General features: G+C 48.6%; 1 protein-coding gene across 4 annotated transcripts in view; it reads left to right on the top strand.

Annotated features, from left to right (window-relative positions):
• The window catches only part of LOC140390654 (glutamate decarboxylase 1), a 95923-nt gene that overhangs the window by 29938 nt on the left and 43139 nt on the right, over nt 1–22846 (top strand). For all 4 annotated transcript variants that reach the window (XM_072475836.1, XM_072475838.1, XM_072475839.1 and 1 more), the window contains one exon: nt 17239–17388. In XM_072475836.1, coding sequence (XP_072331937.1) covers nt 17239–17388 — 150 coding nt within the window. The remainder of the gene's footprint in view (nt 1–17238; nt 17389–22846) is intronic.

The raw sequence follows: 22846 nt of genomic DNA, 5'->3' as shown, positions 1-22846 counted from the left end.
CAAAATCTTCAAGATTTCTATTGACGTGGTCTCTCTGGACTCATGCATGGCCCTCCTCTGATTGTTGAGTGCTTCTGTGCAGACGAGCTGAGATATGTCAGTCTCGCTGTGATCCTCCACATCCTCTATGGTAATTGTGATTTCTTCATCACTTGTCTCACATACAGTGGGTAGATATTCAGTGTCTTCTTCCGGTGGCTCAAATAAGCTTGATAGATCTCCATGGTCTTGTACATGCATGGAGTGTTTGCTTGCTTTCATTTTTGAGTCTGTCACCGAGCTGTCTGTGGAGGCTTGCGTCACTCTCTTTGTGGAGGCTTGCATCGCTCTCTTTGTGGAGTCCTTCATCGCTCTCTCTCTGGAGTCCTTCATCGCTCTCTCTGTGGAGTCTGTCATCACTCTCTCTGTAGAGTCTGTCATCGCTCTCTCTGTGGAGTCTGTGATCGCTCTCTTTGTGGAGTCGTGCAGTGTTCTCACTGTAGAGTCGATCTGTGATCTCTCAACGGAGTTGTTCTGTGCTCTCTGTGTGGCGTCGTCTTCGTCTTGGGTATTGCTGTCATTCCATGTATCGACGATCTGCCATGGCACCATGGTATTGGATTCATCTACCATGAGAGGAGTCGTATTGAGCTTTTCAACCGTGTTGCTGATGCTGTGATCAGGATCTCCGAATAACTCAGCCATGTCTGAGCAGTATTGTGTGTATTGTTCGTTGGACAAATCATCGCTTTTTGTTTCGGAGTTGTGATCGTTCTCTTCATGTTCACTGAACAAATCATCTTGTGTGGAGACTGGGTCCCTTCGTGGTGCGTGGACAACTCTCTGTTTCTTAGCGTCAGGCTGCAGCATAATCCTGCACTCAAGAGTCGGGATGTCATATATGCTGGGCTGAAGATTCCCCATTCCGAAGAACTCATCGTTGGGGTCTTCACAGTACAACACCTCTAGTTGCGGTTCATTTGGTACTGGGGTAGCCATCTCCCAAGATGAAATCTTCGTCTGAGTCGTAGTCTACAAGGACCATATCATCTTCAAGGGCGGTGCTAACTGCTTGCTCCAGGGTGTTGTGAAAGTTATTTTCAACTGCTGGTGTAAGTTCTGGCATTGTTCTGTCTTTTGAGGCAAGAAAATTGGGATTTGCAGCTTTAAATTTCTTTTTGTTCATTTTCGTGCATTTCCCTTTTAATTGGGCGTGGTCCTGGTCCTCTGACATCATGGCGCTCGTGACGTCATGCGTAGGACTCGATTGCCCGTGTGCACTCCGAGTTTCCTGTACTGTGCGCTCTTTTCGCATCTGTGGCTCCGTTCTCAAAATGGCTGCTGCTCAGAACCTCCGTCTTCCTCCGATTCAATCCTGCCGCCGCCTCGTGGTGAGTGTTTGCGCCATTTTTACCGATTTTGTTTTCTAAATGTGTTGGTAGAGACTCAAAGTATTGATTTTGTCTTTGTTCATAAGCAAGGCATTTTTGTATAGTGATTTCTAGAGTTAGATACTTATTTTGTGAAAGTTATTCCCTCAAATTTGTATCAGATAGTCCAGAAATTAATTGATGCATTATCACAGTGTCTCTGAAATCAGTATAATCACAGCCTTGTGCAATTAGCTTGAGATTTGTAATAAAATCAGAGATGGGCCCTCCGTTTCTCTGACAAAAAGTTAAATCTTTCCAGCATCTCACCAGAGTGACTCTTACAATGTTCATCAAATTTTTTGAGTATAACTTCTAATTTGGTGTTGTCCTCACCTTCTAAGTAATTAAAGCAATTATAGATTTCTCTAGCTTCATGCCCTCCTGTGAAGGAAAATATCATTGCGTCAGAGGCAGTGCTTAAATCATTAGCTGTAATAAATATTTGGAACACCTGTTCAAACATTTTCCAGTTATAACTTAAATTACCGGCTGTTTCCAGCAGCCATGGAGTTCCTACAAGTTCCATCGAATCAGTTAGTCGTCGAGGATCCATTTGCTGCAAAGCCTTCCACAGTCAAATATCCGGTTTAAGTTTGTCTTCTCTTGCTGGTGTCTAGCTAGCTTTCTGAAATCACTCCTGGTATCGTATGTTATTCTCTAAGTCTGAATGAAGATTGTAGACTTCCAGTTAACACAAATACTTTATTCAATAGGTTTGTTCTGTTTCAAGAGCTTAACTAGATATAATACAGCCAAGAGGTATGACCAGTGAAGTTAAGGTAAACTGTCTATGCTGAGCTGTCTCTGTGTGCTGCTGCACACTAGCCCTGTGCTTCTGAAAGAGGCGGATCCTACCTTGGGCTGGACCCTTTATACCCATCTCTGATGCCCTCTAGTGATGCTGTGGCTGTTACATCTGTCTGCAGTCCCTGGTGTATGTGCAGATGTATGTACAGATGTACAGATCACTACAGTAGTCACCACTGATGTATATATTGTGTGCTTTGTGGTAAGGCCCTGTACTACAGCTACGGAGGTAGTTCCCTGCCTGCTGGCTCCGCCCAGTAGGTGGAGTTTAAATATGTGTGCTCCTCGTACAGCAGCCATTTCGCCAACTGCTGTAGGACGCCACACATGATAAAGCCTCGATTGCATCCAACTCTCGTCTTTGTGTAATTGATCGTGCATTTTTGTTTCAAACATATGAAAGAAAATTGTTTTACAATTAATTGAAAGTGACTAATAGAACAAATTCTGACCACTTTTATATTTTAGGTTTTTCTCAATGTAGTTCAAGTATTTTTTTCAGAAAGATTTAAGTTTACACTTATGGAGAGAAGGGTTATCTTCAATGAAATATGTGAGATGCTGTGGAAATTTGTGTGATTGTGTACCTTGTATATCATTTTCTTCTGGCCAAAAGTGCCAGGCTTGTATTTACTCCCGCTTTTTGTGCAAGTACATTCTGCATTGGAGACAATCACTTAAAATGGTGGGGGAATTACTCCCAAAAAATGCATAGGGTTGCTGTTAAATCTGGCAATTATTTGCCTTGATTTTGAGATGTGAAACAACAGGCCAGATTTTGCCCCCACTGATGAACAAATGACACTAGCTGGTCATTACACTGGCACTTGCTCACAGATTTTCTGAGTTTTTTCACTGAAACTTACTGTAAATTAGAGAGCCAAATGGCACAGCGCCCTCTGTGGAAAATCTCAGAGCTGTGTGACAGGACAAGCAACTGTGTATCTCATTAACCAATCAGATTGAAGAATCCTTAATGAGCAGCATAGAGTCTGAACCAGGAAGTGTCAATTAGAATATTTCATTCAATGTCAAATAAAGTATTGAAATTGAAATGAAGAAAGGAAAATTGGATTGCGGGAAAGAGAGAAAGAAGATGCAGAAAAAAAAGTAAAAACAAATGGAATCTTTTTTTTACACTTCCAATAATAATTAAATTTTGAAGGAATGAGGTTCCACACCTAAAAAAAATGAAAAATTAGGCTGTTTGTAAGTACTAAAACTTATCACACATTCAAAGTTTACTTTCACAGGACTGAATAAGCTTTAACTTTTTCTGGCACTTTTAATGGGCATCCATTATGTAATTAGGGTAACTATGCTGTTCTATGCATTTTAATGCTGAGTCTCTTTGGCAAGATACCGGTACGGTACAGCATCTGGAGGATTATGGACAGCAACTGATGTTTATGTTTAACTGTACAGAAGTTGAAATTCAATTTCCACATTACTAATGGTGAGCACTGTTGACCTCACCGTTAGTTCTATTGCAAAACGTGACACAGTGATTTCAGCTTCAAGATCTATTTCAGTTTGTGTTAGTTTTCCACAAGCTGATGCTGGTTTGGCATTTGTTTACGGTGGAGCAAACCTGACCACATGACCGTGACCTGACCAACTCCAAGTTCAATGCAACTTACACGAGTCTCATTTCATTTCATATGATCTTTCGTTCTATGTGTACACTGATACTATACTGAGCTCTATCTTACAGCCATCTATATCCACCCTGCTACTCATTTTGATTTTTCGTGCTGCTTCTTCAACATCCAGAGTGGGATGAGCAGAAATTGCCTCCATTTAATATATTTGGAAGACCGTTGTCTTTGCTCTCCACCATCAATTTTGTTCCCAACACCATCGCTCTATTAGGCTGAGCTAGACTGTTTGAAAACCTGGCATCCTACCTGGCACTGTGCCAAGCGTCCAATTTGTTCTCCATCATCAAGACTGCCTACCTCCACTTCGGGTTATCACCTGCCCCACCCCAGCCTCAGCTTATGTGCTGCTGAAACTGTTGTTTGTGACTTTGTTATCTCAAGGCTTAACTGTTTTGATGTGTGTCAGCCATGGATCAGTTGGCAGAATTATTTCCTCTGAATCAGAAGGTTACGGTTCAAGTTGCATTCTGTGACTTGAGCACTTAAAATGGTGGCCAATGTTTATTTGTCAATGAACTTCCAACATAAAAGAACAATGTCACTTTGCTTTTCATGATGTTGAGATGCCGGCGTTGGACTGGGGTGAACTCTTATAACACCAGGTTAAAGTCCAACAGGTTTTTTTCGAATCACTAGCTTTCGGAGCACTGCTCCTTCCTCAGGATTCACCTGGAGTTGTAAGACTTCTTACTTTGCTTTTCCTGGGAGCTTTTTGTGTTTGGATTGGCTGCCAAATCTTTTACATTTACACTTCAGAAATTGACTGTAAAGTGTTTTAGGAATTCCTGGGGTTGTGCAAGGCCTTATATAAAGTTTTAGTACAATTCTGCCCTGGCCGATCTCCCACTTTGCACCCTCCGTAAACTTGGGGCGGGATTTAACTAAATGAGAACAAAATCCCATAGTGAGCATGTTTAGCCACGTGTTTCCCGGTGTTCGCATCCTAATTTGCATTGGCACAATTATTAAAGCCATACTGCAAAAAATCATCTTTATACTGCTTTGTTCCTGATTTCAGCTTCTTCTTAATGGGCTGCTCAACAGAGGCCCTGGAGCGCAAATACCACTGCTTTGTCCTGCTGTGGATTCTCCTGAACCACTCTCTCCAGCAGGTTTAGTTGTGAGATCCTGAACTGTTTGTAACTCTGGCCCTCTCTTCCTTATTAGGAAATAATCCATTTTAAATTGTTCAGTCCTTTTGCTTGCTTGCGGCTAACAAAATGGAGGAATTTCTCTTCAGCCCAGGGCATGTGATGTCAGTGTACAGCAGTCATTTTCAAATTCAGGGTCGTGACCTGCGGGTGGGTCACAGGCAGGTGTCGGGAGGGTCGCGGAGCGATTGGTCACGGTGTTCCTGATTGCGGGAAGAAATGTCCAAAGGTTGTGACCAACTTTTAAAAATGGCAACCGTCCCACGCATGCGTGCCCCTTCCGTCGGATGTAACAGTGCGCAGGGCCGGAGCCCAGCAGGCCCGGAGCCCAGCATGCCCGGAGCCCAGCAGGCCAAGAGCCTTGCAGGCCCGGAGCCCAGCAGGCCCGGAGCCCAGCAGTCATCACACTGTCCTAGGAGCACATTTAAAAACAATCGATGGAGTCTTCCTGCCAGAAGCAGCGGCAGAGAGCAGGTCACGCGCCCCATACACTGACATCACTTGCTCTGGGCGTGAAATTACTGAGGAGAGATTCTTCCATTTTGTATCTGCCAGCAAGCAAGTAACAGACTGAAGATGGATTGTTTTGGAATTAAAAGGAGAGAACCAGAGTGATCTACCATCAATTACCACGAGACGAGAATGGTGAAACAATCGAGGCTTTATTGCACAAGATGTTGTGCCTCCTGCAGCTGGAACCAGAATTGGAGCAGCGCAGGAGAGCATACACTTTTATACGCCGCCTGCTGGGAGGAGCCAGCAGGCTGGGATTTACTGTGGTACCTGTAATACAGTGGCAGTACCGTAATACATGTAGTGTGTTACCAGTGGTGTTTACCGCATTCACCCCCTGTTTAAAAAAGAGTCCAGCGGGGGTGAAGAAAAACATTACAGATTGAGTCTGTCGGGGGCTTTGACCCTCTGCTGCGATTGCCTCAGTCCTGGTGGTGATGCGGGCGCCGACGTAGTCACCTGTGACTCCGGGAGTGTGTTGACCTCTTCTTCGTCACCCCTCAGTGGATCCAGTGAGGGGACGGATCCTGCTGGGTTGGGGGCTGCGGTGAGGTTCACTGGTGGGAGGGTGGGTGGCGCAGGGGTGAATGAGGCAACTTGGGGGGGGGGGGGGGAGCGGTATCAGGTCGGGGGTTGTGGGTGGGGACCCAGAGGGTGCCAGGTCCCGGAGGGAGACTGTGTCCTGTCGCTCGTCGGGGTGTGCCACGTAGGCGTACTGCGGGTTCGCATGGAGGAGGTGGACTTTCTCAACCAAGGGATCCGATTTATGGCTCCGCACATGCTTCCGGAGGATGACGGGTCCAGGAACTGTCAGCCATGTTGGGAGCGAGACCCCGGAGGTGGACCTCCGAGAGAAGGCAAACACACGTTCGTGAGGGGTCTCATTAGTAGCAGTGCATAGGAGCGACCGGATGGAGTGGAGCGCATCGAGGGGGACCTCCTGCCAGCGGGAGACCGGGAGATTTCTAGACCGAAGGGCCAGCAGGATGGCCTTCCAGACCGTCCCGTTCTCCCTCTCCACCTGCCCGTTTCCCCGGGGGTTGTAGCTGGTCGTCCTGCTTGAGACGATGCCCTTGCTGAGCAGGAACTGACGCAGCTCATCACTCATTAAGGAGGATCCTCGATCGCTGTGGATGTAGGTGGGGAAACCGAACAGAGTGAAGGTGCTGTGCAGGGCTTTGATGACCGTAGCAGAAGTCATGTCGGGGCATGGGATGGCGAAATGGAACCGGGAGTACTCATCAATTACGTTGAGGAAGTACATATTGCGGTCGGTGGAGGGGAGGGGCCCTTTGAAGTCCATGCTGAGGCGCTCAAAGGTGCGGGAGGCCTTGACCAGGTGCGCTCTATCTGGCTGGTAGAAGTGCGGCTTGCACTCTGCGCAGTCTTGGCAGTCTCTGGCTACGGTCCTGACCTCCTCAATGGAGTAGGGCAGGTTGTGGGCCTTGTCAAAGTGGAAGAACCGGGTGACCCCCGGGTGGCTGAGGTCATAGTGGAGAGCCCGGAGGAGGTCCACTTGTGCGCTGGCACATGTACCGCGGGACAGGGCATCAGGGGCTCATTGAGCTTCCCCGGGCGATTCAAGATCTCATAGTTATAGGTGGAGAGCTCGATCCTCCACCTTAAGATCTTGTCATTTTTGATCTTGCCCCGCTGCGTATAGTTAAACATGAAGGCAACCGACCGTTGGTCAGTGAGGAGAGTGAATCTCCTGCTGGCCAGGTAATGCCTCCAGTGTCGCACAGCTTCAACAATGGCTTGGGCCTCCTTTTCAACAGAGGAGTGCCAAATTTCGGAGGCATGGAGGGTGCGGGAAAAGAAAGCCACGGGTCTGCCCGCCTGGTTGAGGGTGGCGGCCAGAGCTACGTCCGATGCGTCGCTCTCCACCTGAAAGGGGAGGGACTTGTCGACTGCATCGATCATGGCCTTGGCGATGTCCGCCTTGATGTGGTTGAAGACCTGGCGGGCCTCAGCCGTCAGGGGAAAAACTGTGGACTTGATGAGTGGACGGGTCTTGTCCGCATAATTAGGGACCCACTGGGCATAGTAGGAAAAGAACCCAGGCATCGTTTCAGGGCCTTGGGGCAGTGGGGGAGAGGGAGTTCCAGGAGGGGGTGCATGCGGCCGGGGTCGGGCCCTAGGACTCCATTTTCCACTACGTAGCCAAAGATGGCTAAGCGGTTGGTGCGGAACACGCATTTCTCCTTATTGTACGTGAGGTTAAGGAATTTGGCGGTATAGAGGAATTTTTGGAGGTTTGCGTCGTGGTCCTGCTGGTCATGGCCACAGATGGTGAAGTTATTTAGGTACGGGAAGGTGGCACGCAGCCCGTACTGGTCAACCATTCGGTCCATCTCGCGCTGGAAGATCGAGACCCCATTGGTGATGCCAAAGGGAACTCGAAGGAAATGATAGAGGCGGCCATCTGCTTTGAATGCAGTGTATTGGCTGTCCTCCGGGCGGATGGGGAGCTGGTGGTAGGCAGACTTCAAGTTTACTGTGGAGAAGGCTCGATACTGCACAATCTGATTGACCATGTCAGATATGCGTGCGAGGGGGTACGCGTCGATCTGCGTGTACCGGTTGATGGTCTGACTGTAGTCAATGACCATCCTGTGCTTCTCCCCAGTCTTCACTACCACTACTTGAGTTCTCCAGGGGCTGTTACTGGCCTCAATGATCCCCTCCCGCAGAAGCCGTTGGACCTCCGACTTGATAAAGGTCCTGTCCTGCGCACTGTACCGTCTGCTCCTAGTGGCGACGGGCTTGCAGTCCGGGGTGAGGTTTGCAAACAGTGAAGGTGGATCGACCTTAAGGGTCGTGAGGCCGCAGACGGTGAGGGGAGGCAGGGGTCCGCCGAATTTCAAAGTAAGGCTTTGGAGGTGGCATTGAAAGTCAAGACCTAGTAACAGGGCAGCGCAGAGAGGGAGAGGACGTAGAGCCTGAAGTTGCTGAACTCTACGCCCTGAACGGTGAGGGTTGCGACACAATACCCCCGGATTTGCACGGAATGGGATCCGGAGGTCAGGGAGATTTTCTGGGTGACGGGGAGTACCGGGAGGGAGCAGCGCCTTACCGTAGTGGGGTGGATGAAACTCCCTGTGCTCCCGGAGTCAAAGAGGCAGGTCGTCTCGTGCCCGTTGATCTTTACCGTCATCGTAGCGGTCGCGAGGTTTCGGGGCCGAGACTGATCCAGGGTGATGGAGGCGAGCTGCGGAAGATATTGGGAGGTCCCGGGCTGATCAGCGGTGGCGGAGGTATCAGCAGGCAGCAAACAGCCCGACGAGCAGGGGTCCTGAGGCGCGGTCCAAAATGGCACCGAAGATGGCGGCGCCCACGGGGTGCACATGGCTTGTGGAGAAGATGGCGGTGCCACTGGATCACACGTGGGGGGTGTAGCAATGCCGGGCCTGGAAACAGCGGTGACCGACCGGGCCTGGCAAATGGAAACAAAGTGGCCCTTCTTCCCGCACCCGTTGCAGGTCGCGCTCCGCGCCGGGCAGCGATGCCTGGGATTTTTGCTCTGGCCACAAAAATAGCATTTTGGCCCTCCGGAGTTGGCTGGCTGCCGCGAGGCGCAGGCTTGCGGTGTACTCGAGTCGGCAGCTGGTGGGGCCCACAATGCCCACGAGGGTGCCCCGCGGTCGGAGGTGTAGACCTCCAGATTACGGGAGGCCACTTCCAGTGAATTGCAAGATCGAGCGTACCCCTTTCCAATAGTCGCTGGCGAACGTACGTAGACTTAATGCCCGTGACATAAGCGTCTCTGATTAGTAGTTCGGTGTGTTGGACTGCCGAAATTGCCTGGCAGTCACAGTTCCTACCGAGAATCTGTAGAGCCCGCAAGAAATCGTCCAGAGTTTCCCACGGGAGTTGCCGTCTCGTGGCCAGGAGGTGCCTGACGTACACTTGATTCACCGACTTAATGTACTGTCCCTTTAGTAGCGTCATCGCTTCTGTGTAGGTGGGTGCATCCCGGATGAGGGGAAACATTTGATGGCTCACCCGTGAGTAGAGGACCGGGAGCTTCTGTGGGTCTGAGAGTTCTTCAGTGGCTGCTCTGAGATAGCCTTCAAAGCAGGTTAGCCAGTGGTCAAAGGTGGACGTGGTGTTGGCTGCGTGAGGGCTCAGCTCCAGGTGATTAGGCTTGATTAGGAAGTCCATCTTTTAAAATCTTGTGCAATAAATTGATGTACCGTCAATTACCACGAGACGAGAATGGCGAAACAATCGAGGCTTTATTGCACAAGATGCTGTGCCTCCTGCAGCTGGAACCAGAATGGGAGCAGCGCAGGAGAGCAGACACTTTTATACGCCGCCTGCTGGGAGGAGCCAGCAGGCTAGGATTTGCTGTGGTACCTGTAATACAGTGGCAGTACCGTAATACATGCAATGTGTTACCAGTGGTGTTTACCACACAGAGACACAAAGAGGCCAGGATCTCATGACTGAACCTGCTGGAGAGAGCTTTGCAGGAAAGTCGACAGCAGGACAAAGGAGTGTTGGTGTGAGATCCAGGACCTCTGCTGAACAACCCATACAGAAATGTAACATTGAATGAAAAACCAAGTGAGATTGTGAGAACCAAGCAGACTCACCTGTCACACTAAAGGTAAGCGAAAAGGATAGGTTGCAAAGGTTGGCCGGCATGGGTTGCGAAGGTCGGCCGGCGTGGGTTGCGAAGGTCGGCCGGCGTGGGTTGCGAAGGTCGGCCGGCGTGGGTTGCGAAGGTCGGCCGGCGTGGGTTGCGAAGGTCGGCCGGCGTGGGTTGCGAAGGTCGGCCGGCGTGGGTTGCGAAGGTCGGCCGGCGTGGGTTGCGAAGGTCGGCCGGCGTGGGTTGCGAAGGTCGGCCGGCGTGGGTTGCGAAGGTCGGCCGGCGTGGGTTGCGAAGGTCGGCCGGCGTGGGTTGCGAAGGTCGGCCGGCGTGGGTTGCGAAGGTCGGCCGGCGTGGGTTGCGAAGGTCGGCCGGCGTGGGTTGAGAATCTGCTCCTGGGTCAGTGCCCTGACGTCAGGAGAAGGCAGTCTGCCCTGCTGGGCTCGGGGCGTGCTCACTGTTGAGGGGCACACAAGCGTGGGACGGACAGCTTTCTGAAAGCCGGTTGCGGCCGGCATTTTGGTGGCGACAATTGGGCACTACCTCCCGCGATCGGAAATGCCATGACGCATGGCCCCACGACCCTCCCGACACCTGCCAATGACTTACCCATGGGTCACAACCCTGGGTTTGAAAATGACTACAGGCTGTGCTTTAATAGCACCTTGCTATTTGACCCAGCATTGAAAACAATATAAGCTCAAAAGTCTCTGTATTACCCATTGGTTATCCACTAAACATTTAGGGCTGTTGCATTTCACCAAGAAGTAAATTTTAACAGTGTGATCAGTCAGAATTACTGCCACACAACCACTCTGACACCACAAATTTAATCCTGTAAGTACGGAATTACAGTCCTTCAGGATTTATTTATTCTAAAATAAATAAAATTTAAAATCATTTAAAAAACTTTTTTTCTCTTTTATATCTCTCTTAATCCCATCTTGATTGCCCTCTTTATTGCAATTTTTATACACCATTTAAATCTAATTTATACTTTTGGTTTAGATTCTGCATGGGTGGGATTTTAGCTTTACACAAATTGGGGGAAGTACGGTGGTGCAATGGTTAGCATTGCTGCCTCTATGGCGCCGCGGTCCCAGGTTCGATCCCGGCTCTGGGTCACTGTCCGTGTGGAGTTTGCACATTCTCCCCGTGTTTGCGTGGGTTTCGCCACCACAATCCAAAGATGTGCAGGGTAGGTGGATTGGCCACGCTAAATTGCCCCTTAATTGGAAAAAATTAATTGGGTACTCTAAATTTATGAAAAAAACCTTTACACAAATTGGGAATGATGGTGGGGGGCTGGCTATAGCATGCATTAAATTCAGAAATCAAGGTTGGATCAGATCAGGAAGGGAAAAGGGGAGGATTCAATCCAAGGGTGTGGAGGGTATTTGGGGAAGGGATCAATTCCCAGGGCGATGATCCTGGGAGAGGAAGGCTAGAGGCCTAATGGGAAGGGATAGCCACAGGCCTCAAAGGAATCAGGCGCCTCGAGTGGGGAATTAAAGGGTAAGTCATGCATAAGGGTGTAATTGGAGGTCACGCAGTTGGAATTGAAGGCCTTAAAAGATGGATCAGAAGCATTTGGGGAGGAGGGGAACGATGGGAGATTGGAGATGTGTCAGAGGTTCCCACCTACTGCAGCTGCTGAATTTCCCGAGGTTCAGGAAAGTTTAAAAAAAATAAATTTAACGTACCCAATTCATTTCTTTTTCCAATTAAAGGGCAATTTAGCGTGGCCAATCCACCTAGCCTACACATCTCTGGGTTGTGGGGGCGAAACCCACGCGAACACGGGGAGAATGTGCAAACTCCACGCGGACAGTGACCCAGAGCCGGGATTGAACCTGGGAACCTCGGCGCCGTGAGGCAGCAGGGCTGACCCACTGTGCCACCGTGCTGCCCTGATGCTCAGGAAAGTTGGCCATCCGGAGTTAAATTTAAACAGGTGCATAAAAATTAGACATTCAGCTTCATTAAAATATTTAAGTTGTCAACCTTCCTCCTGGTATAAGGTTGAATCTGTCTGCCCATTTCCCATCTTGCCTCTGTTAGAAGCGAAAGTGGGGAGGTTGGAGGTAGGTTGTGGTTGTGAATCTTCTGATCCTTTTTAATGTTGGGACAAAGCCCAAGGGTAGGACATTGGATCTTAGGCCAGGTCCCCGATGTCAGGGTCACATGGGGGTCCTGATCCTGCACTGTTTGGGGAATAGACACCTGGCAGTGATTTTTTTCTGGATTTGCCAATTGGTGACCAGAGTGTGGGCTTGTCATCTAATTACAAATGGCAGGAAGAGTGTTTAAACGACAGTCGTTGCATGTAAGGGAGAGAGAGGGCACCTCCAGCTTGAGGCACCCTTTCAGCAACTTTGAAAAATTTTGAATGACCACAGCGTCTAGGTCACCATTTGTGGAGGGGGAACCCTGCCCAGGGCGCCTGTAGCAACAGCTGTAACCTGACAAGCAGGAAGGGTCTGAGAGAATGCTTGGTGCACTGCTCTGTTCCCGTTGAGGTGGAGGGTAGCCCTTCTGCTCTTGCTCCCACCTCTGGGAAAATGGCAAACTGCACCTGCTTAAGGGGTGCAAACTCTGCCCCAAGTGATGATAAATTCAGAGAATTCTGTTAAAATCGGTAGGCTAAACTTAATGAGTGGAGTTATTAAGGCTATTAAAACCTAATTAGGGTCTAAATTGAAAGTATCAAGCCATGGCAAGCAGTATTACCATTGGGAATAGGAACTGACTATTCATGCTAGTGTTAGCAGTAATGATGCTGGAAAGAGTAGGAAATATATTTTTGATAATGGCTGGCTGATCAAATGATAAGTCTTCATGCAAGGAAGCGAACAACTCACAAGGCTGAAGTCACTCCTCAGCATAACTTGAAGAGGGGAAAGTCAGGCATTTCACCATTTCCCTGTCATCTGATACCGCTCTATAATTTCCCACTGGAACTGAGAGTCGAACACAACCATGCAAATACCTGTGGCTATTTTTTACTTAGATGCACATGATGAGAATGCATCATTGCTTATCATTTGCACCTTAATAATTAATGCAGGCAATTCGGAATATTGTGCATTCATGCTTTTCTAAGGCTGTTATGGGCCGCAAGACGATTTAAAGTTTCGTTAACCAATTTGTCCAATGCAGAATCCGCGACTGTGCTGGGTAATGTGGATGTTTTGAAATAAAAGGCAAGCATTTTTACACTTTAGCTGACTCTGCCAGCCACATCCAGCGTTCTCCTCATTCCCCCTGCCCTCCTCCCCCCCGAAATCCGTGTCAAACCTTTCAGCCATCTTAGAGCCTGTCAAATTTATTCAGACAGTTCTGACCCTGGGAAATTGGCACAGGTCCGGTGTGGGGATATTGTGAGAAGATCTGACCCCATTAAAGCTGCTGGCCACTGTTTCCTGCAAACCCAGCAAAACATGTATTAAAACACCCAAGACAGTGATGGATTTTCATGACTGTATCTCAGCGCAGGAAACTGTAAGACAGGAAAAGGGTTGAAGATAGGTTGTGTTTTCTGTTGTTGAAAATGTGGTGAAAGCTGTTGTGGCTTTTCTGCGAAGCAGCACTGCTAAAAATAGCAGTCTTGAAATTTTATAAATTTTTCAATAATTTATCTGTAACTAAATATAGTGCTTGTTTTCTGCAATCTGAAAAATATAACTGGAAAAGTTAAGGGTAAACATGCTACATGCCATAATGTACAATATATTAAACATTGGATTATTAAAACCACATACCATTTACCGAAATTCTACCTGCAATATATAGAACATAGAACATAGAACATAGAACAATACAGCGCAGTACAGGCCCTTCGGCCCACGATGTTGCACCGAAACAAAAGCCATCTAACCTACACTATGCCATTATCATCCATATGTTTATCCAATAAACTTTTAAATGCCCTCAATGTTGGCGAGTTCACTACTGTAGCAGGTAGGGCATTCCACGGCCTCACTACTCTTTGCGTAAAGAACCTACCTCTGACCTCTGTCCTATATCTATTACCCCTCAGTTTAAAGTTATGTCCCCTCGTGCCAGCCATATCCATCCGCGGGAGAAGGCTCTCACTGTCCACCCTATCCAACCCCCTGCTCATTTTGTATGCCTCTATTAAGTCTCCTCTTAACCTTCTTCTCTCCAACGAAAACAACCTCAAGTCCGTCAGCCTTTCCTCATAAGATTTTCCCTCCATACCAGGCAACATCCTGGTAAATCTCCTCTGCACCCGCTCCAAAGCCTCCACGTCCTTCCTATAATGCGGTGACCAGAACTGTACGCAATACTCCAAATGCGGCCGGACCAGAGTTCTGTACAGCTGCAACATGACCTCCCGACTCCGGAACTCAATCCCTCTACCAATAAAGGCCAACACTCCAAAGGCCTTCTTCACAACCCTATCAACCTGGGTGGCAACTTTCAGGGATCTATGTACATGGACACCTAGGTCCCTCTGCTCAGCCACACTTTCAAGAACTTTACCATTAGCCAAATATTCCGCATTCCTGTTATTCCTTCCAAAGTGAATCACCTCACACTTCTCTACATGAAAAGCCTTAGCTACGAATCTCGGCTGGGATCACACCAGGGAGCAGGTGGGTGTATTCCAATTACATGCATTTGACAAGCATATCTCACATTGCTTCAACTCCAGAATATCACTGGGGTAGGGGGTGGAGGGTGGGTTAGGTAGTGGGTAGGGAGGGGGTGGGATTGGGGGCTGGCTGGGTGGTTGTGGGGGGCAGCACTATTAGGAATGGAGTATTGTACAGCACATTAAACAACTATTTGCACAATCATTATGATGCCTCCGTAACTTTCTTTCCCAATGCGGGCTGAGCCCTGGCCCTTTGCCCAAGTCTTCAGGCAAACCCCCCCCCCTCCCCGTGGCACCCACCTACCCTCTGGCCATGGTGTCATCGCTGGAGCTGTGTCCCATCCCCTGCGTGTTTGGATGTTGACTGCTGTGTGTGTGGTGTTGTCTCCCGCAGGGTTCAGGCACAGTGTCCATGCATCAAGGTGTGATTGTATTGCTAGGCAAAGACTCCCACATGCTACATGGCCCGTCCACCCATGGGCATCCACTTGGGTTGTGTGAAGTGCTCACATAACCACGGTTGCCAATTCCCTATTAGCGAAAGCCTCCAGCCGCACGGCCAGAAGTCTCGGCAGTTGGTGGGGTTATGGGTGGTCGGTGGGGCAGGGACAAGAGTAGCCCCCGGAACAGGTGCACACGATCCAGGTTGGCATGGTGGTGCAGTGACAGTTGCTCCCCCACCAGCACCCACCCCACCCTCCCATGGTGGCTCAGCCCTGCGGAGGGTCCCCCACCCCCAGCTGAGGGTACCCCATCCCCCGCCAAGCCCAGGGACAGGAAGCCCAGCAGCCCCGGTCTCTTTGCCTGTGAGCAAAGATGGCTACTCACCTCCACGCCTCGCCACAGAAGCTCTTCCGCCAGTTTCACGTTTTTGAAAAGGAGTACTATTCAGCACCAGTGTGACCACTTGCTGGGGAGGCCGTTGAATGGCGAGAGGCCGTTGAACAAGGGTTGGCTCTCATTAATGATATGGAAATGAGGCTTAAGTGGTGATAATTGGTTTCTCGCCACTCTGAGGCGAGATTCCGAATTTGCCTATGGGAGCAGGCCGGTTGCATTTCAAACTGTTTGGCGCCTGGCGCAGTTCATTTTTGGCCTCTCCTGCTATTCACCGGCCCCCGTTATGCTTGAACGAAGTCCAACGAGGCCGGAAAATTGTGCCTTAGAATTTATTTTAGCACTGGGGAGCTGAACTCCGAGATCGGCCGCCATTTTGAAACGGTGCCCCGATCTCTAAGTGGGCAGTGTCACCCCCCCCCCCCCCCCCCACACACACACACACACAACGACACTACCCAACACCCCCCAAGTGAGGAGACCCTGCTGTGGGGTCGCTGGGGGTTCCCCCTCTTCAGGCCCACCAAGCCCCCTTACAACATCCCTCCCACCAAGGGGTCTCCGATGGCCTGGGAGATCCCTGGGTGCCATTCCGCCTAGTTCAAGTTTGCGTGGACCAGTACCGATCATCGCCCGGATGCAGCCTCCCTGGGGCAGCCGGAGAATCGAGGGAGGCCAGTGGATCCCAGGCAGGTAGGTCATAAGTAGGTTTATGATCTACTTCTGCGAGCGTCATTCGGTCCTGCTCATTTGGGGTGGGGTTCCGACTCTGACCCCGGTGATTCCCGCGAGGCACGGAGCATATCGGGAGGCTCGCTGCAGACCCATCCCGGTATTCATCGGCCGCGTTGTGCTCTCACTGGAGAATTGCGCCCTAAATCTCAATCTGTTGCATTCTCTACCATTATACTATTTCCTTTGAGACCTCAGCTTCTACAGAAGGAAAGATTCAACCTTCTTACTGCATCTGTTCAATATTTCCACCATGCCCTGGTTGACATTTATAATCCTTCCACATCCTTCAGCGGTCTTCGTTGTTCCCTAACTGACCTTCCATTCCTAACGTATGCAAACCTCCATAAATTTCCGATTGTTTTGACTTTTTTCCTCCTTTCAAGATTCAGTTCAGCTTGCCTAACCTTTTTATGTGTTAACTATAACCGCTTTGGTCCAGTAAAATAGTGTTTAAACAGAGAGGGCCCTTGGTTCACAAGGAAGTTATTGTTTGGTGGAAATGACCTTGGCCTTTGTTTTGCTTCCACACTTTCTCTGAATAGCTGGCCTCTGGGAGGCTGTGTTCAATAATAGAAATGGGAGAGGGAGAAGAGATCAAGATGAACAAATTAAATGTTGGTAATTACAATTAACGAAGAGGAACCACAGTGGGTATATTATGAAATTGATCCTGATTGTTCCAGGTGGGTTATCTTTCGTCCCTTAATAACCTGAGGACATTCAATGTTTTGCCTGTTTTAATGGTCTTTCTTCCAGTGATTTTTAACTTTCTTCTTTTCCTCTACCTAACTCAGAGAAAATACTGAATGATATGTTTATTGAAAAATATTCCTAAATGCACAACCTTCTGAAAGATAATTTTTTGTTATGGCATTGTGGAGTAAAACAAATGATACTTTGTTCACAGGGTATCCTCCAGGGCTGTAATCAGATGTGTGCAGGATACTTGTTCCAGCAAGATAAACAGTACGATGTTTCCTATGATACAGGAGATAAAGCAATACAATGCGGCCGTCATGTGGACATTTTCAAGTTTTGGTTGATGTGGAAAGCTAAGGTACAGTAACCTTGGACAAATTCCTTAATTGCCGGCTTGACATATTGTAAACAACTGATTGTTTGAGTTTGTGATTGTGTAAATGATTTAAACTTAAACCTTGGGGCAGCACGGTGGCACAGTGGTTAGCACTGCTGCCTCACAGCTCCAGGGTGCCGGGTTCAATTCCAGCCTCGGGTGACTGTCTGTGTTGAGTTTGCACTTTCTCCCCGTATCTGCGTGGGTTTCCTCCGGGTGCTCCAGTTTCCTCCAAAGATGTGCAGGTTAGGTGGATTGGCCACGCTAAATTGCCCTTAGTGTCCAAAAGGTTGGGTGGGGTTACTGGGTTATGGGGATAGGGGAGGCGTGGACTTAAGTAGGGTGCTCTACCTAAGGGCCGATGCAGACTCAATGGACCGAATGGGCTCCTTCTGCACTGTAAATTCTATGAAAATGAACTGCCTGAACCCAAAAATGTAACAAATGAGAAGTCAGATTTGTGAAACCAATGTAGCTTACTGAGTCACACCTGCAGAAAACGTGAAGAGTAGGTATTCTCCCTCTTGTGCTTTCGAGCTCATCATTCATTCCAGTGAATCTGGATTGGTGAGCACAGATTAGAATTTCTATCCCCTGAATGTTTACCTACAATTCATGGCAGATTTCTCTTTAAAACCATGAAGATTAAAATTATGAGAAGATGTATGCTATGTTCCCTCAATTTGAGTTTGGAATTTAAGTTTCAATTACAGCCAGCAGTGCAGAATTGAGTTATGCATTAACGTGGGATGCATGTTGTTTGCAGATACTTTTTTTTTCTTATTGAAACGCCAATATTCATTGGATGGTGCTTCTGTAAAAAATGCCTATACCAAACAGAACATTCTGGAATATCATCTCTTACAGGTTTGTAGCGTAGTTTCAGACGAGGTTGCCTTGGCAACAAATGTGATCTAGTTACTGCTCTGCAGAACATTGGAAATATTTTCTGTAATGGAATTGACTAGCTGGTAGTTAAATGCACAAGTACCAGAAATTACTTCCTGCACTTGTCAAATTAAAGGTGGGCACATTACCCTTAATGTGTGCGATCTGCGGAGATCTAAATATTTAACCATTTAACAGCTAGTAATACAAATCTTTTTAAATGTAAATCCAAGTCTTTTTAAACTATAAATGTATATATTTTTAGCAATCTCAGCTGCCTTAGAAATGTTTACAGTAATCACCAGTCTGAGTTAAAAGAACGAAGCGAGTGTAAAGGATTTCCTCAAGCATTTTGTAATAATGCCTGGATGGAGAGAATGGAGCCTATATTCTTCTGAGCTTCTCAGTTCAAGGCCAAGGACAGAAGGAACATGTGCCCAGAAGTAGGAGAGGAAACTGAAAGGCTCACAACAGCAGCAACTGCCACTCACTGTTCAAAAAAAAGGTTTCTAGAATACGTAGGAAGTTGTGAGTGGTAGTACTGGGGGCGGGGGGTGGGGGGGGGGATTAATAAGGACACCGGGGGCAGGATTCTCCAATCCCACTGCAGAGTGTCTACGCCGCCGTAAACGCCGTCACGTTTTGCGACGGTGTGAACGGGCCACTCCCACGACTAATTCTGGCCCCTCCAGGGGGCCAGCACGGCGCTGGAGCGGTTTGCGCCGCTCCAGCTGCAGATCCCGGCGCAAACTGTGCACCGCGGGATTTGCGCATGCGCAGTTGCGCCTCCGTCAACGAGGACATGCGCAGTTGCACCGGCGCCAACGCGCGTATGCGCAGTGGCCTCCTTCAACACGCCGGTCCCGACGCAACATGGCGCAGGACTACCGGGGCCGGCGCGTAGGAAAGGAGGCCCCCAGCCAGAGAGGACGGCCCGCAGGCCACATCGGAGCCCCCCCCCCCCCAAGTGTCGGACCCCGCCCCCCCCCCCCCACCCCCCCAAAGCTGCCACGACCCTTACACGCCGAGGTCCCACCGGTCCAGAGCAGGTTAGAACGGCACCGGCGGGACTCGGCTCTTTTCTTACGGCCGCTCGGCCCATCTGGGCCGGAGAATTGTTGGGCCGGCTGTGTTGAGCGGCCCGCGACTGGCGCCACGCCAACCATGCCGGCGCCAATGGCATGCACAGAATCGCGTGCCGGCGTCGGGGCGGCGTGGCGCGATTTGCGCGGGCTGCCGGCGATTCTCCGACCCGCCACGGGGTCGGAGAATCCCGCCCCGGGAGTCCACACCGAGCAAAAATAAGAACAAAGTTTTATTTACAAATGATATATATATACACTTCCCAGTAGATCCATACTGGGTTCCTCTCTGGCCGGTGCCTCACTGGCCAACCTTATATATGCTGGGTAATTGAGATACCCCACCCCGAGTGGGGGAGGACATACTCCACAAGGAGCCTGGGAAAGACAAGCACTCCCACCCCGTAGGTTCCGTGCGGGATATTACAGGTGGTCCAACAGTTTGGGACTGTGAGTGAGTGGTGGGGAATGGGAAAAATGGAGGAAGGTAAATGTCTGGGGATGACTGCAAAAGGGGTGCTTGGAATTGGAAGTAATCGGAGGATAGCTTCAGGGTGTATGCGTTCCGGAAGTAGTATGGAAGTGGTAGAAGGTGGTTTTGGAGTGGGAAGCACTGAAATTAGTGTGGCAGAAGTATGTACATTGGGACGAAGTTGCTGGGCGTGGAAGTACTTCAAATGGATCTCATGATGGCGACACAAGGAGGCAATTCTGGGCTAGAACAAAGAACAAAGAAAATTACAGCACAGGAACAGGCCCTTCGGCCCTCCCAGCCTGCGCCGATCCAGATCCTTTATCTAAACCTGTCTTCTATTTTCCAAGGATCTAGTTCCCTTTATTCCCCGCCCGTTCATATATCTGTCGAGATGCATCTTAAATGATGCTATCGTGCCTGCCTCTACCACCTCCGCTGGCAAAGCGTTCCAGGCACCCACCACCCTCTGCGTAAAAAACTTTCCACGCACATTTCCCTTAAACCTTCCCCCTCTCACCTTGAAATCATGACCCCTTGTAAATTGACACCCCCACTCTTGGAAAAAGCTTGTTGCTATCCACCCTGTCCATACCTCTCATAATTTTGTAGACCTCAATCAGGTCCCCCCTCAACCTCCGTCTTTCCAACGAAAACAATCCTAATCTACTCAACCTTTCTTCATAGCTAGCACCCTCTACACCAGGCAACATCCTGGTGAACCTCCTCTGCACCCTCTCTAAAGCATCCACATCCTTCTGGTAATGTGGCGACCAGAACTGCACGCAGTATTCCAAATGTGGCCTAACCAAAGTCCTATACAACTGTAACATGACCTGCCGACTCTTGTACTCAATACCCCATCCGATGAAGGCAAGCATGCTGTATGCCTTCTTGACCACTCTATCGACCTGCGTTGCCACCTTCAGGATACAATGGACCTGAACTCCCAGATCTCTCTGTACATCAATTTTCCCCAGGACTCTTCCATTGACCGTATAGTTCGCTCTTGAATTAGATCTTCCAAAATGCATCACCTCGCATTTGCCTGGATTGAACTCCATCTGCCATTTCTCTGCCCAACTCTCCAATCTATCTATATTTTGCTGTATTCTCTGACAGTCCTCCTCACTATCTGCAACTCCACCAATCTTAGTATCATCTGCAAACATGCTAATCAGACCACCTATACTTTCGTCCAGATCATTAATGTATATCACAAACAACAGTGGTCCGAGCACAGATCCCTGTGGAACACCACTAGTCACCCTTCTCCATTTTGAGATACTCCCTTCCACCACTACTCTCTGTCTCCTGTTGCCCAGCCAGTTCTTTATCTAGCTAGTACACCCTGAACTCCATACGACTTCACTTTTTCCATCAACCTGCCATGGGAAACTTTATCAAACGCCTTACTGAAGTCCATGTATATGACATCTACAGCGTTTCCCTCGTCAATTAATTTTGTCACATCCTCAAAGAATTCTATTAGGTTAGTAGGACATGACCATCTCTGCACAAAACCATGCTGCCTATCACTGATATGTCTATTTTCTTCCAAATGTGAATAGATCCTATCCCTCAGTATCTTCTCCAACAGTTTGCTTACCACTGACGTCAAGCTCACAGGCCTATAATTCCTTGGATTATCCCTGCTACTCTTCTTAAACAAAGGAACAACATTAGCAACTCTCCAGTCCTCCGGGACCTCACCTGTGCTCAAGGATGCTGCAAAGATATCTGTTAAAGCCCCAGCTATTTTGTCCCTTGCTTCCCTCAGTAACCTGGGATAGATCCCATCCGGACCTGGGGACTTGTCCACCTTAATGCCTTTTAGAATACCCCAAACTTCCCCCTTCCTTATGCCGACTTGACCTTGAGTATTTAAACATTCATCCCTTGCCTCAACATCCGTCATGTCCCTCTCCTTGGTGAATACCGATGCAAAGTACTCATTAAGAATCTCACCCATTTCCTCTGACTCCACGCATAAATTCCCTCTTTTGTCTTTGAGTGGACCAATCCTTTTTCTAGTTACCCTCTTGCTCCTTATATACAAATAAAAGGCTTTGGGATTATCCTTAACCCTGTTAGCCAAAGATATTTCATGACCCCTTTTAGCCCTCTTTATTGCACGTTTGAGATTTGTCCTACTTTCCCGATATTCCTCCAAAGCTTCATCAGTTTTAAGTCGCCTAGATCTTATGTATGCTTCCTTTTTCATTTTAGCTAGTCTCACAATTCCACCCGTCACCCATGGTTCCCTAATCTTGCCATTTCTATCCCTCATTTTCACAGGGACATGTCTGTCCTATACTCTAATCAACCTTTCCTTAAAAGACTCCCACATTTCAAATGTGGATTTACCCTTAAACAGCTGCTCCCAATCCACATTCCCTAGCTCCTGCCGAACTTTGTTATACTTGGCCTTTCCCCAATTTAGCACTCTTCCTTTAGGACCACTCTCGTCTTTGTCCATGAGTATTCTAAAACTTACTGAATTGTGATCGCTATTCCCAAAGTAATCACCGACTGAAACTTCAACCACCTGGCCGGGATCATTTCCCAATACCAGGACCAGTATGGCCCCTTCCCGAGTTGGACTATTTACATACTGCTCTAAAAAACTCTCTTGGATGCTCCTTATAAATTCTACTCCATCTACGCCTCCAACACGACATGAGTCCCATTCAATGTTGGGGAAGTTAAGATCTCCCATTACGCCCACCCTATTGCTCCTACATTTTTCTATAATCTGTCTACATATTTGTACCTCTACTTCATGCTCGCTTTTGGGAGGCCTGTAGTAAAGTCCCAACAATGTTACTGCACCCTTCCTATTTCTTAGCTCTACCCATATTGCCTCAGTGCTCGAATACTCCATCGTGCCCTCCTTAATCACAGCTGTGATATCATCTCTGACCAGTAATGCAACTCCTCCACCCCTTTTACCTCCCTCTCTATCCCTCCTGAAGCATCTATACCCTGGGATATTTAG

The sequence above is a fragment of the Scyliorhinus torazame genome, chromosome 2 (assembly GCF_047496885.1).
Source record: "Scyliorhinus torazame isolate Kashiwa2021f chromosome 2, sScyTor2.1, whole genome shotgun sequence".
Classification (NCBI taxonomy): Eukaryota; Metazoa; Chordata; class Chondrichthyes; order Carcharhiniformes; family Scyliorhinidae; genus Scyliorhinus; species Scyliorhinus torazame.
This window is presented reverse-complemented; position numbering and strand designations above follow the sequence as displayed.